General features: G+C 48.2%; 1 protein-coding gene across 4 annotated transcripts in view; it reads right to left on the bottom strand.

Annotated features, from left to right (window-relative positions):
* The window catches only part of INPP5D (inositol polyphosphate-5-phosphatase D), a 91,704-nt gene that overhangs the window by 30,867 nt on the left and 46,535 nt on the right, over nucleotides 1-14,302 (bottom strand). For 2 of the 4 annotated variants that reach the window (XM_014522253.2, XM_014522261.1), the window contains 2 exons: nucleotides 7,932-8,103; nucleotides 6,440-6,580 (listed from right to left, as the gene is read on the bottom strand). In XM_014522253.2, coding sequence (XP_014377739.1) covers nucleotides 6,440-6,580; nucleotides 7,932-8,103 — 313 coding nt within the window. Of the gene's footprint in view, nucleotides 1-6,439; nucleotides 6,581-6,981; nucleotides 7,026-7,931; nucleotides 8,104-10,506; nucleotides 10,566-14,302 lie in introns of those variants that run through there. The other 2 variants (XM_014522265.1, XM_014522266.1) reach the window with 2 other exon arrangements.

Genomic DNA, 14,302 nt, shown 5'->3' with positions numbered 1-14,302 from the left:
ATGGGAGGAAGACCGTGGGCGCATTATCCTGGACAAGCCTGGCAGATTGACTTCGCTGAACTTCCAAAGTCCGGTCGTTACCATTATCTGCTGGTACTGGTTGATCAACTAACTGGATGGGTGAAAGCGTACCCTACAAAAACGGCTACCACATCCACAGTGACACGAGTACTACTCCATGAGATAATACCCCGATTTCTGTTGCCTGGGTCTATTGAGTCAGATCAAGAAAGTCATTTTGTGGGGAAAATAGTACAGGAAGTGTCCAAAGCTTTAGATATCACATGGAAACTCCATGCTCCATGGAGACCCCAGAGTTCAGGTCAGGTGGAGCGCATGAATAGAACGCTGAAAGCGATGTTAACAAAAATCTGTATTGGGACTCATTTGAAATGGCCGCAGGCACTCCCACTGGCTTTAACTCGTATTCGTAGCATACCACGTAGAGGGATTAAATTGTCACCTTTTGAATTAATGTTTGGTATGCCTCCCAGAGTCTTGCCAGCGGGGTGGAGAGAACAGATTACTGTAGATTTAGGAAAATCTACAATTTGGGAACATGTTTATGCTTTGCACATAAACTTTGCAGAAAACTGTAGCAAATCACAGATTGCCACAATGGAATCTTGTTCATGAGAGGTATAAAACTGTAACTTTGGGCGTGGCTGGGGTTCGACTCGGCTTTGAGCATTGAACTCCCTTGTCGACCTGTTTGCAAACAATAAACTCGAGTTGGACCCGGCCTGAGTGTGTATGACTCTCTCCTTGAGGTACATTGGAAAAGCCTCCAGGGGCATGAAACTAGCCGTTTGTGCAACACATGTGCCATGGGTTGCTGACTCCTGCCCTGGGGCCTGTCACTGCATCTGGATCTGATTCTAAAGCTCAGGACTCCCACTGGCTTCAGTGGACTTTGAGTCAGGCCCTGTAAGAAGACATTAAGGGTGTAAACAGAAGAGCAGGTCCCCACTGTAACTGAGAGTGCTTTGAAAGAACCGGTCTCAGTCACAATGATTCCTCGGACCAAACAGAAATTCACTGTTTGTTACAGCGGGAAGGGGAATCTATCGATTCCAGGGGGAAGGCGACTGCGTGCGCATGGAGCTGATACCGGAGCTGTGGAGCCCGGCACAGCTGTTTGCACTCTGCCCACTGCTTGCTGCGGCTGCCCAAAGCCCAGGCTGGCTACAAACAGCTGCACCGGGCTCCGGAGCCCAGTCACCAGTTCTATGCCGGGAGTGGGGGACAGACGGAGGCTACGTTGCCTCAGGCCCCTCCTGCACTGCCCGCTCCAAGGCACGGGCGCATGCACTAGTACAGAGCTGATGCCTGGGCTCTGGAGCCCAGCACAGCTGTTTGCAGCCTCCTGGCTGCAGCCTGGCTCCAGCAGCTACCCAGAGTCAGGGTAGCTGCTGACAGCCACAGAGCCCTGGCTGAGGGGCAGGAGCTTTGGGTGGGGGGCAAGGGGCACAAGCAGGGCATCCTGCCATGTACCCCCTGCCCTCATTTTGTTTTTCTGGCATGCCAGCACTCCGGCACCTTCCAAGGTAGGCATTGTGGGGGTTTTCAGCAGCCCGGCCAAAAAACGTCGCCTATCCCTGTGCTAGAGCAACAGGGCTAACAAGGCAATTAGCAACCAGCCCAGGCAGTCACCTGACCAGTAGACAGAGCCCTGGGAATACATAAACTTGGGGTTTGGGCTGGCATGCCAGGCCAGCCCTGCTTGCTGCAGGGTCAGGAGCTCCTGCCCAGGAGGAGTACCCAGGGGTACTGGTCAGACCACTTTGCTGCTTGCAGGAAGCCTTAGGCTTGAGGATCTCACAAGGAGCCAGTCTGGGAGGTTTGCTGGCCCAAGAGTGAAAAAAGATTTGCCCTGATAAAGGAGCAGAGGGCTGCTCCCATTGTTTGGTTATGTTACAGCCCAGGGGCTTATGATTTACCTTACTGTTTTTACCAGCCATGGGCAGGCTGAAGCAGTTATTGAGCCCAGAGTGGGCAGAGAGAGAGGGCACAGCCACATGGGGGCCAGGGGCCCAGTCCCAGAAAGGCCACAGCCACATGGGTCTGGGACCCGGCATACAGGGGCCAGGGGCTTGGTGACGGAAGGCACAAACAGAGCTAGAGCCTCAAAGCCAGGTCCAATTCAGTGGGCCCAGGCTAGATGGCCTAGCTAGATTAAAAGGGCAGAGACCAAGGAGGCCGAAGCCCCACAGAGGGAACAACATTACCATAACACCTGCGAAGCATGGGACATGGTAAAAGGGAGTATTTAGAGCCATGCAATTAGTCCATGAGGCTTTGGGCTGAGGCTTTGGGCACAGTTGATTATAGAGGCCCAACCAGGGGCCTGGGTGCAGACAGAGTGCAGGGTCCAGTTGGACTGAGGCCATGCAAAGGCCTAGGGGCAGCCTCCCTATTCATTTAGATTTCTATCAAAGCCTGGCAGGAGAGTCAGGAGGGAACCCTTGGGATGGAGCAGGGTACAGTCATGGTCACAGAGCCACCAGGGGTGTCACAGCCACCCTGGACCCTGATGTGTTGCATGTGGGGAGAGATTCAGATAGAGAAACCACATGAAAACAAAGACGGTGCCTCTGCTCTGATGAAAAGGCAACACAGCCAGTACAGCCCACAGAAAAGCCACCTGGCTGGACCCATTCAGAATGTGTTTCTGGTGCCAGCTCTAAAATTTCTCTGTGCAGAAGCCATGTTATCTAGCATACCCATCATGAAGGGTAAAAGACATCTACATACATTCACTCTTGACAAAACCACAGCGTAGTTTCAATTGCATTCACCACCCCTTTTGTCTTTTCCCCCTGAACTTTGATGTGAAGGAAATTTCATACAGAGCCACTGTCACAGGAAGCTTTACAAACACTTTTGTCCAGGTAGATTTGCTTAAGTGTTGGTGTCCGAAATGCTTGAGCAGCCACCTTGAAAGCCCCACCAACGCTATCCAATCAACCAGCAGAAACAATACCATGTAACTTAGTGACCAGTAACCTAGAAGTTTGCTAAGTGAAGATCAGAAACAAGGCATGCTGCGTGGTGCTTAAGTAACACAGCGACTGAAACAGAGTCACATGAAACTTTGGAGGAATTCTGAATAGTGAACAAATCCACATGCATTTCTGGGTCATGGCCTTGGCTGCATCGATACAAAGATCCCCTACAGCCAGCTTCCCCAGTCCCTTGAGGATCCCTTTCACTAGGGGAATCCGTGGGAGACATGCAGCCATACAGTCCTTCTGTTAGAAACTCCACACACACCAGCTTCTGACTCAGAAGACATGGCTTGTGTATCTGCACGCTAGCAGTGTCTGGCTATTGGAATTAATCCTGGGAACAGTTGGTACATATAAAAGAAACATTTAAGTTGCTCTAATCTGCAGCAAGGAACTGGCCCTTTTCTGAACAACTTGAGGGGAACAGTCCTCTGCATCCCCAATACGATTCTCCTCAGTTCCAGTAAGTGTCCCTTCAACCTTGCTTGCATTGGGTGTCACAGCTTACTCACCCAAATAGTCACCCAAATAGTCAAACCTCAGCCAACAAACATACAAGGAAAATTCTCAGCGTTCGCACTGAGCGCTGTATCTCCACTGACTGACAGAAGTTATTCAAAAAGCCACCCCTCGAGCACATGGGAATAAAAGAGGCTGGAGCCTCAGACACGATGGAACCAAAGATGGTAGATTAGTGTCAGTCTACTAAAACACCTGCAGTTTCTTTTAACCTTTCCCTAGCGTTGCGGAAATATGAAAAGAAACGGGATCTGGTGAGAAAAAGAGAACACAGATGCCTGCGACAGCCTGAGAACCAGCTGCAGATTTCTGGCTGAATCCTTCAGTGAAGTTGGGAAGGAAGCTGAGGTGAATAAATACTAAATTTAGGAAATGCCACTGAATAATTATATTTCAGCAGCTTGTAGGGGAATAAAGTCAAAGCTTTAAGCAACCTCAGAGATTAAAATGGGCGACAAAGCAATTCAGCATCTAAGTATCTGAAAAGTAGCAAACTACAGTGTGACAGTGGGGTTCTCTGGTCAGAAAGTTCACACTGCAAAGCAAATATGAGGCACAGGAAAAGGTTCATTAATGGTGACTGATACTGAAACCTGAGACAGGAGAAAACCTCAAGTTATTGGAAGCTCCCAAGAGAATTGAGAAGAAAAAAATCACCCAGAATTATTCTGAGATAATTTCTGCACATTTTAGGAGAAAACTTGTGTGGAAAAGAGGCACTGGGTGGGGCATATCAAATTCACTCCATTTTCAAGCAAGCAAGTCCATTCAGTGCAGGGGTGCAACAATGCACTCGGGGCAGCTGCCACGTGACTTCCAGTTGCCGTGACTACTGCCGATGTGATTGTGCAGCAGTGGTGGCAGCTGTTTCTTTCTACCACTCCTCTCCCTCTCCCAAGTTAATGCCCACGGCGGCTGCCCCAGTAATGCCATGATTTAACTGGCCAGGTTTTAGAAGCCGTCTGCACCTGAGCACCACAAAATGTTTTCACACCCAGAAATTGATCCAATAGTCACTGAAGTCAGGGCTGACTTCACTGGACCGTGGATCAGGCCCCCTCTCTATAAGAAAGAATTCTGTGTTTGCATATGGCAAATTGCACATTCATACGATTACTCATCTACAGGCTGTGTGGTTTTGACCTTGAAAAACAGTGTATTCAGTGCAGCTCACCTATTGCATAGGGCTTTGAAAAATCAGCCTAGTTAAACCAATTAAGATAAGAACAGAATATTCCATGAAGATAGGCAGTTGTAAAAAAGGGTAGTGAGAAGGGAAAACGTCTTATTTTCCAATTCCATTGTCTTCAATGAACTTTCACCTATAGAAAATTTGGCCTGGAAATATTTCAAGGGAACAAATTATTCTTAATCCTATAGGGAAGCTGGAAATATAAAAACAGAGTTGATGCCTGAGAAAATTAGATATCCGCAGGATTTCTTTTTCTTAGACCATGTAATTCCCTCTAAGGGGAATTAGCAATATTAAAAGATAGATAAAATGGTAAGAATAACAAGATGCATAGCAGGCTCCTTCTGGAGAAAGCGAGTTTGCCTACCGTTAAAACAACAGGTTAGGCCTATTTGAGAGGCAAGAATTTAATAGATGATTTCTTTTATTGAACCACCGTGGGATAGTAGCATGGTTGGGACAGACTCAGGACAAGCTTTCAGATGCAAGTGTATTTTTCTTCAGGTCTAAGGAAAAAGCAGGCACAGCAAGAAGTAAAAACAGTCCACAGGGCCATGAAATTGGAGAAAAAAAGATATTCCTGGGGGTAGCCAGTAGACAAAGAAGGTAGCTTGATTAGTGGGAGATTAAGACCTTTCAACAGGCAAGGGGATCATTATCATCTGAGGTGTGAAGAAAGATTTGCAGGAATATGGTAGACTAGCCAACTGCCCTTCAAGAATGACTGGGTGGGGGTGATGGACTGGCACCACTCAACACCCCACACTGCCACTGGTCTGCCTCTGGCCCTGTGGCCCCCCCGCCACCCCTTGAGGGGGCTGATGCTTTGCCTCAGGTGGCCCCACCACTAATTAATTGCAAAGGCTAATTGATTTATTTCAAGTGGGTGAGAAAGGGGCAGAGGGAGCTGCAGGACTGGAGTGTTGAGGAAGCGGCAGTGTTGGCAGAAGGTCTATCATTTTAACTCAAGTGGCCCCATCCCCACCAGCCTGGTCCATGAAGCCAATCAGCGAATGCCATTTGGATAAAACTGTTAGAGAGGCTCCTACTTCAAATCAGCTGGGCTCACCCCTGTCCAGGAGGGGGGACATGGCCAACCCTTGGATGCGGTGGCGAGGCACGTGCTGCGCCGCCAGCACCCCACGTTGCTGTCTCCAAAGAGAAGTGGAGGCTCAGTCCCCACTGACGTGGCGGTGCTGTCCCCACCATTCCCCTCTGCCTCCAAGAGGGGACAGTGCCGCCATGATCGTGGGGACTGAGGGGCCGGAGCACATCACTGGCCTCACCCTCCCACTCCAGCCCCTCAGTCCCCGCTGTCATGTTGGCGTTGCTGTCTGTGCAGAGCACTCTGATTGATTGTTTCACTAAGCATTGTGACTCGCTGCCGAGACAACCAATCAGAGTGCAAATAAAGCATTACAGACAGACGGACTAAAGCTTTTATAATATTATAAGAATTATAGGGAACCATGAAGTCAATATCTGTGCTCAGTTCTTGGTTCCTAGTGTCCAGCCAGCTTATGAATTTTGTTTTCTGGATGGGAAGACCTAGCTCCTGTCTTTCAACACCACAGGCCTTGTGATCCTTTCTGTACCATGCAGAAAATGCACAGTAGATTCACTGTGCTGGAAGCAGCAGGTTCACAGTTCAAGTGGCACCATTTAAGACTGCAGTGCCAGGACACTGTGTTAGCATTTCTGGAAGCCAGCCTTTTGTTACCTGAACAGCCCTTTGCAGATGGCTGTGAGCAACTTCTTTAGCTGTGGGAGGCTGCAGGAGCCTGTCTGCACCATTTCCAAGTCACTGGTAATGTGAACCCGCAAGTAATCCTGGATGAGCTTCAGGTGCTCTTCAGAGACACTGTAAAAGAGACAAGCAGCGATTAGTCCATCTGCTACCCCCTACTGCCCAGCAGCTATTTTTTCTGACATGGGAATCTCCACAGCTTGTTCAGACACAACCTCATTTCCAGTGCTGAGCTGCTATATCCTTGTTTCCTTCTTCAGTGAAAATCTGGAACCCTTAGACTGAGCATGTGGAGCCCCTACAGACAGGCAGACTGCTGAGCTCCCAGTCCACGTTGCCTCCATGCATGAAAAAAGGGCTGCGAGGCCTGCGGCTTGCAGTGGAGGTTGTAAAAGAGCTGGGGAAGTGGGGGAAAGCAGATTTGCTGCTCTCAAAGGGTGGGGGTGCTGGGGAAGGGCTGAGAACCTGTAGTCGCTGAGCACTGGGGAAGTATGGACCATTTCTCCATTTCTCACCTGTCCATGGCTAGCTCTTTCACTGATGCTCCTGCCTTCCACAAAGCCTCAGCAGAGACTAGACAGGAGGTGGGTGGGGCCTAGCACCGGTGGCTGTGACCAAGGATGAGGTAGAAGGAATGATTGGCAGCTTATCCCTCAAAAAATGCAGAAAGCTCTGACAGGCTGCTCTTTCCCCATCCAGAGGCCAAGTAGTGCAGGCAGCCAATCAAAACACACTTGTTAAACCTTTTCACCTACCCAGCCTGCCAGCCCCTCAGCCAGGCCACTCTCCTACCTCCCTGGCAGATACCCAGCCTAACCAACCATGTTCACTGCCACTTGCTATGCCCAGCCCTGTTCTGGCCTGTGTGCAGGACTCCTGTCACCAGCTTCCTCTGGTGCTTGAATGGGTGTCCGGGTGCAACACAGCTACTCTGCATGACAAATGCAAACAATGGTGCAGTTATACGGGGCAGGGCTACATTGGGGTAAATCAGTTAGGCTCCATTTAAATCACTGGAGTCATGCCAACTTGCACTGGTTAAGAAGCAGGCTTGGGATTGCTGATATGATCACTGGGCGCACAACTAATATTCTAGGCTATTTTAGATTTTACTTTGCCATATGACAGAAAATCTCTCTGTTGGGGAGGTCAGAACATTGTTTTACATTTCAGGAAAGTCTTTCTTCCAGAGTATAGAGCAAGCACAACCTTCAAGAAGAGCCACTGGATTTTGGGTCTGATTCTGTCCTCCCATCAGTGTAAAGTAAAAGCGAGCTCAAAAATAGGCCCCATGCCTTTATTCCCTGACAGGGGAATCAGCGAGAATATACATTCCTCCCTTCCCAAAGGCAGCGCTTCATACACCACAGGGATGCATCTAGAGTTGATTCTCTTCTGATTATTGCCTGTCTTTCCAGAGAGAGAGCGTGAGAGGAGCGAGGAGGAAGACAACTCCCAAGCTCACCTGCTGGTGTCCTGGTATTGCAGTCGCTGAAGGAGTGTTTCAGAAAGGGACATCTTGCTGATTTCTGGCACCCTGGAGGTCTCATTCAGAGGAGAAACTTCCTTTGTCTCGCTTGGTGGTAGGACCACGAGGAAATTCCGTGGGGGTAACAGAGGTGGGGTAGGTACAGGGTCTAGCATAAAGGAAGGGAAACAGAGGGATGTTGGCAAGATGCCGAGACCACCTGTTCTTCCATCCAGACCTGTGGCAGGTTCTGGCAGTGAAGAATCAACCTGTATTAATGGGCCTTCAGTTTCAGAGCTGAAAAGTTCTGACTTCACAAACCTAAGCTAGGATATCAGTAAGGGTTCAATCCTGCTCCCACAGGAGTCAATGTCATTGCCTACCACACCAAGGCCTGTGAGCAGTAACTCTCTGCTGTGCCAGTGGCTTGGTATGTAGCCTTCTCCTTGGTATTTAACTGGTACAAAGCTGCTACAAAGATTAATTGGTTCATGTTTGTGCAACTTTGAAAATAAACATGTGCTACATAAGCACATCATTACTATTGTAAGTAATAGTAGTAACAACAGCAGCACCCCTGGCCCTGCTGGTACCCCACCCCCTGGCCCCCCAGCCCCCAAGCAGCAGCAACAACAGGAGTTCAGTGTGATATAACTGGGACCAGAAGATACAAGGAGATGGAGATGTATAGGTTGCCATATCCTGAGAGAACCAACCAGCCAGATTAAACTTCAGCTCACAAAAAGAAGAATGTTGAACCCAACAGATGAAGTGGGTTTAGCAGTTTCCATCCTAGCCAGCAAATTGTTCATAACAAAAAAGTGCAGTAATTTGACATGATTATCAGTTTCTACAGACACAGAAATCTAGTATTCGGTGTTCCTACATCTTTATCGCTGGTAGCATATAAGGAAAGGCATGTTGGAGGGAGAACAAAGAGGCTGCAAAATTAAGAGAAGGAAATGGGTAGAATAAGCAATTATGCACAGAGAAAGGAAATCACACTGGATCTAACCTGCAAATAAATCCCTTTCCACTTAATTCGCTCCGTGACTTGAGCACCTGCCCTGATCATAGAAGCATTCTATGTATTAACCACCTAAACCTCTTTCTCCCATTTTAAGCCCCCAAAATCATGCCTCTCAGTTCTGTCACAATCCCTATTTGGTAGGAAGTGATTTTAATCCAACAGTGTTCACCCTTGTTAAAACGTTTCCCCTTCACTTTGCAATTCCCATAGTACTTGGCTTGCTAAGTTGTTCTTAAAAAAGGAGTAAGAGTTATTTCTCCTATGAAGATAGGTCTACAGCTCCTGTGCAGCTTGTGACTCACAGAACCAGGGCAATAATGAGTGGCAGCTTGTCTGATTGGTACTGATGTCACGCAGGGAAAAAAGGGATAAATATACAACATTAGAGAAAAACCTTAACCTTTAACATTAAATGAAACCCAAATGGCTAATAGTCATAGTCCTTAGTAAACCAGCCCAGGGGAGCTATCAGTCTATTGCAAAGGAAGACTCACCCAGGGCTGCCATCTGGGGACTCTATTGCTGATGCCAGCCAAAAGTGCCCCAGAAAGAGGAAGACCTATGCCCACAAACAATAAAACACCCATGAGTAGTCCCCAAACCTCCAAACTTGCATACTAATCAGGATATGCAAAGAAGGAATACATAGTTACCATACATAACCATAGCTGAACCTACACATCATAAGCAGGGTTACCTCAAGGATGTGCAAAGTACAAAAATACACACAGCTAAGCACTACAACTAATAATTATTTTAATCATCTTCAGAATCCTTCTATTTGTGATCGTACATTGAAACATCAACACTGTTAACCACTGCAGTAGTAATTTGCAGTAGAAATTTCCATCTCCAGGCCTTGCAGCTCTATCCAAGCTGCACTGCCCCCTTCTCTACTTTGCCCAGGATCAGATAACTACTGGATAAGTACCCTTAAGGCAAGCAGCTGCTAAAGGCAACAGGGGAGGTGGCTAGAGGTTCTTGTGGGCTACAAAGCCATGACAGAAGGCCAGTCCTCTTCAGGGCTCTGAGCTTTTGCTCACACACAAGGGGGTGATGCTCTGCTCTGCTCTGTCTGTCCGTCCATTAACACTTCTTGCATCCAGCCTCATTCTCACAATGGATCTTTAAGCAAGTTCATGCTTTCTTAGTTGTTTTTAAGGACAGCTCCTCTCTTTTTTTTTTTTTAAAAGGGAAAATAATTCACAAGAAATTTTGTAAAAAGTTTTTCATTTCAATTTCCTACAAAAGAGAGCTGGAAAAGACCTCAAGAAGTCGTGTAGTCTTCACCACTGCCTTGGGTTCCCAATCAACTATATTTAAACCAATCCTGACAAATGTTTGCCTAACCTGCTCTTAAAAACTTCCTGTTGGTATGTCTGCAACCTCCGTAAATAAACTATTCCAGTGTTTCACTCTCCTTAACATTTACAGAATTCTCTAATGTCTAACCAAAAGCTCACTTGCTGCAGTACAAGCCCATTATTTTTCCTCCTGTCCTAAGTGAAGAAGAGTTTTGAACTTTTCTCTAGGGAGTCCCACCTTTGGAAGGCTGTTGTTATATCCTCCCTTGCTCTTCTCTTCTCCAGAGGAGACAAACCTGCTTCTCTCAATCTTTCCTCATAAGTCATTTTTTCTAGACCTCTGATAACCTGGTTGTTCTCCTCTGGACTGTTTCCAGCTGTTTCACATCTTTTCTGAAATATTAGATCCCACACTGAACAGATTATTCCAGCTAAGGCCTCACTGTTGCTGAGAATGAAAGAACTTCATCTCTTACATATGATACACTTGCTCATCCATCACCAGGGATCCTGGCTTTCTCTGATAAAAAAATCTCAAATTCTCCAATTGAAAACCCAAAATCCATGATTAAAATGAAAGGCCACTATATATATAGGTATCAGCTGAACACAATGTTTTTGTAATATAATTGCAATTTTAAAGCAATTTGGAAGCCTACCAGTGCCTCAATCGCTATAATACAATAAATTCTAAATAACTATAAATTTTGGTATTTGATTTGGGGTTTTTTTATCATGGAAAGTCAGAGCTCCCCTTGCTTCCTTAGCTCAGAGAACTCAGCCCCCACCCCGCCCCACTAGTGCCCCTCACAACCCCCCCAGTCCTGCCAGAGGGGGCCCCCAGCTGCCAGGGTTTTGGGGCCAGGGACCTGGGTCCATAGACCCCTGCCCCCTGTAGCAGTGCCTGAGCCCTGGCTACCACCCTAAGGAGGTGGCGGATGCTGAAATGAAGCAGAGTGTGCAGCCCAGCTCCCCAAGCCTGCTGTTTGCTGCCTGTCTGCTGTGGGCTTGGGTGGGGGGTGGGCTCGCTCCCTGCTGCTGTGTGCACTCAGGGAGAGGGGCAGGGGGAACCCATGCCCCCCAGATCTGTGCATGGGGTGGGGATGAGTATAGACTTCCCACTGCAGGCTTGGGCTTCCTGCCCTGCTGCCATGCCCCAGGGCCTCTGCAGCCTGGCGGGTGCAACCCAGCGTGGCAGGGCTGTGCAGGGAAGCTCCTTGCTGCTGCGAGCTCTGCAGTGCCTGGGAGAGGCATCCCCTGCCTGTGCAGCAGCAGCAAGGAGCATAACCCCACGCTGCCACCCTGGCTGCTGCTGCACAGGCAAGGGACACATCACTGGGGCAGCGTGGAGCTTGCAGCAGCAAGGACCTTCCCTGCATGGCCCCACTCTGCCCTGCTGCACCAAGTCACACCCTCTGGGCTGTGGGAGCCCTGAGGGAGGGCTGCAGGGCAGGGACCCCAAGCCTGCAGTGAGCAGCCTGTGCCCATCCCCACCCTGTGCACAGACCTGGAGGGCACAGGTTCACCTTGCCCTCCCAGGAGCGCGTGCAGTGGGGAGGAGCTGGCCCTGCTTTCTGGACAAACTGCCCCCATCCCGCTCCCCCCCCCGACCCCTAGCATCGCCCAGCTGGGCAGCAGTTCCATCCCTGTCCAACTCCCTCCCTCCTTATGGGAGCCTCAGTCCCCCACGCCCTGACTTACCTGTGGCAGCTGCTCTCCAGACTGCCTGGCGGCCCTGTGCATATACATGCACGTGGTGCTCCCTGCTTGACTGCCCTCCTCCTGCTCCCCCCAGTCCCTTGCAGGCTGGCACTCTGCCAGCCTGCGCATTGCTCTTTACAAATGTGCAAAATCCACGGGTTTCTCCAGTAAAATGAAAAATCTGCATTTTCCTTATGTAAAGGGGGAAATCTGTGTTTTTCTCCACTTTTCCGTGGGAAATGGAAAACCGGGATCCCTGTCCACCACACAATGATGGTGGCTTTCTTCACAACAGTATAACACTGCTAACTCCTGTTCAGTTTTTGAGCCACTAGGACCCCCTGGATCCTGTTCTGCAGAGCTGCTACCTAATCAGTCATTCCCCATTTCATATTTGTGTATTTGGTTATTCCTACGTAAATGTTGTGCATTGCATTTGCCCTTACTGGATTGCCTCCTGTTTAGTTTAGATCCTTTCTCCAATTTTTCAAAATCATTTTTAAATCTTATCCTGTCCATTAAAGTGTTTGCAGTCCCTCTGAGCTTGGCGTCATGGACAAATCTTATTCTAGTCTAGTCTAGAGTATTCTAGAATATTCTTGGCTCAATTCTATCAGTCAAATCATCAATAAAAATACTGAATATTGCCAGGCTCAGGACAGACCCCTGCAAACCCCCACGTGATACAGCCTCCCAGTTTAAAAGTGAGCAACTGACAATTGTTCTTTGAGTATTCTTTTCCAATCCACTGTGCACCTATTTTACAGTAGTTTCATCCATACTTCCCTAAATTCCTTGTAAGAATGTCATATGAGACCATGCCAAAAAACTTACTGAAGAGCCTTACAAAGTTCATCAGTACTTTTCCAGCCATAACTAGAGATCAAGTAGGACTTATTTTTTATGTGCACACAAAACTCTGCAGGAGCATAGAGGTGTATCTGTGTGTTATGGGAAACACATGCCAAAGAGATTTTATCCTGGAGATAGCTGAGTTGCATTGTCACGCACATCATTTTCAGATGAACAAAAAAGACAGGAAGCATGGCTTTGTGGTTAAGAGGAGATTTTGGTTCAATTCTCTGCTTTGCTACAGATTCTGTGCGACTTTGAGCAAATTGCTTAGATTCTCTGGGTGTTGATTCCGTGTTTGTTATGTTGGGATATACCACACTATTTCCCTCACCTCATTAGCAGTGTGTGAGGATAAATACAGAAAAGTTTGGGTGCTCTGATACTACAGTAAAATAAGCCATATAAGCAGCTAATATTGGACACAAGCTGGCCCTTGGTAAGTATAACGCAGTCAGCATGCATTGAAGCCTGAGAAGTTCCTTGCAAACTAAAATTTGTGTTAGGGAGAGGAAAATTCTCACACAACATTAGGTTATCTTTAATTTCTTCTAAAAGGGCCATATAACCCTTAAATTCAATGCAGACTGTCACTAGAATCCAGACCAAGAAACCTCACTTTAAAGTTGCTGCTGAAGAACTAAAGCAGGAGTGCTTAACCCCCAGCCTGCAGGCCAGATTTGGCCCCTGGCACTGGGTCATTCAGCCTGTGGAGCTCCCCAAAGGTTCAAAAAATTGGTAGCAGGGGTGTAGTGGCACCACTCCCCTCCTACCAAATTTCCAGACCCATGGGGAGCCCCATGGGCTGGATAGCATGGCCCTGTGTGCTGGATTGGGCACATAGGGTGCTTCAGGGTGCAATCCTGGTGCATGGAGCTAGGTGAGGGCAGCGCAGGGCAATAGAGCTGTCAGGCCAAATCCCAGGAGGCAGGCATGGTATGAGGCCCCAGGGCCTGATCCTAGTGCACTGGGCAGCCCTGATCCCAGTTTGCAGGGCTGACTAGGGGCAGCACAGGGCCCCAGTGCCCAATCCCAGCATGAAGCCGGTGTGAGCCAGGCAGAAACTGTGCAGGGCCTGATCTGGCCTGCAAACCGGCTCTGGCCTGATGGCCAGAAGATTGACTGCTACTGGAGTAAAACAATATACCAAACTCTTCACTTTCCACTAGTACTGCACTTCATTTAGAGCAATGGACTGAAGTTACAATCCTCATGTGAAAGTGGATGCAAGCTCCGAATGGCACATCCTATCTTGGCCATCCTATCTCGTTGGGTTGGAACATGAATCTTCTAGAGACAGCAGAAAAAGGCTGCCAGCATGCTTCCCTGCCCACAATGCTGCTTCTTCCCTTTGGATATGTGGAATATGGAACAGCCAGTAATAGCCCACTAGAGATCTCAAGGCTAAATGCAGTAAAATATTGTATTACGGGGGATATTATAGAGATTATGCCCCTGGTCCCAGGGGCCATACTGGGCAC

This window comes from Alligator sinensis, unplaced genomic scaffold, assembly GCF_000455745.1.
Source record: "Alligator sinensis unplaced genomic scaffold, ASM45574v1 scaffold237_1, whole genome shotgun sequence".
Classification (NCBI taxonomy): domain Eukaryota; kingdom Metazoa; phylum Chordata; order Crocodylia; family Alligatoridae; genus Alligator; species Alligator sinensis.
The sequence above is the reverse complement of the archived record's forward strand: the minus strand, read 5'-3'. Positions and strand labels throughout refer to the sequence as shown.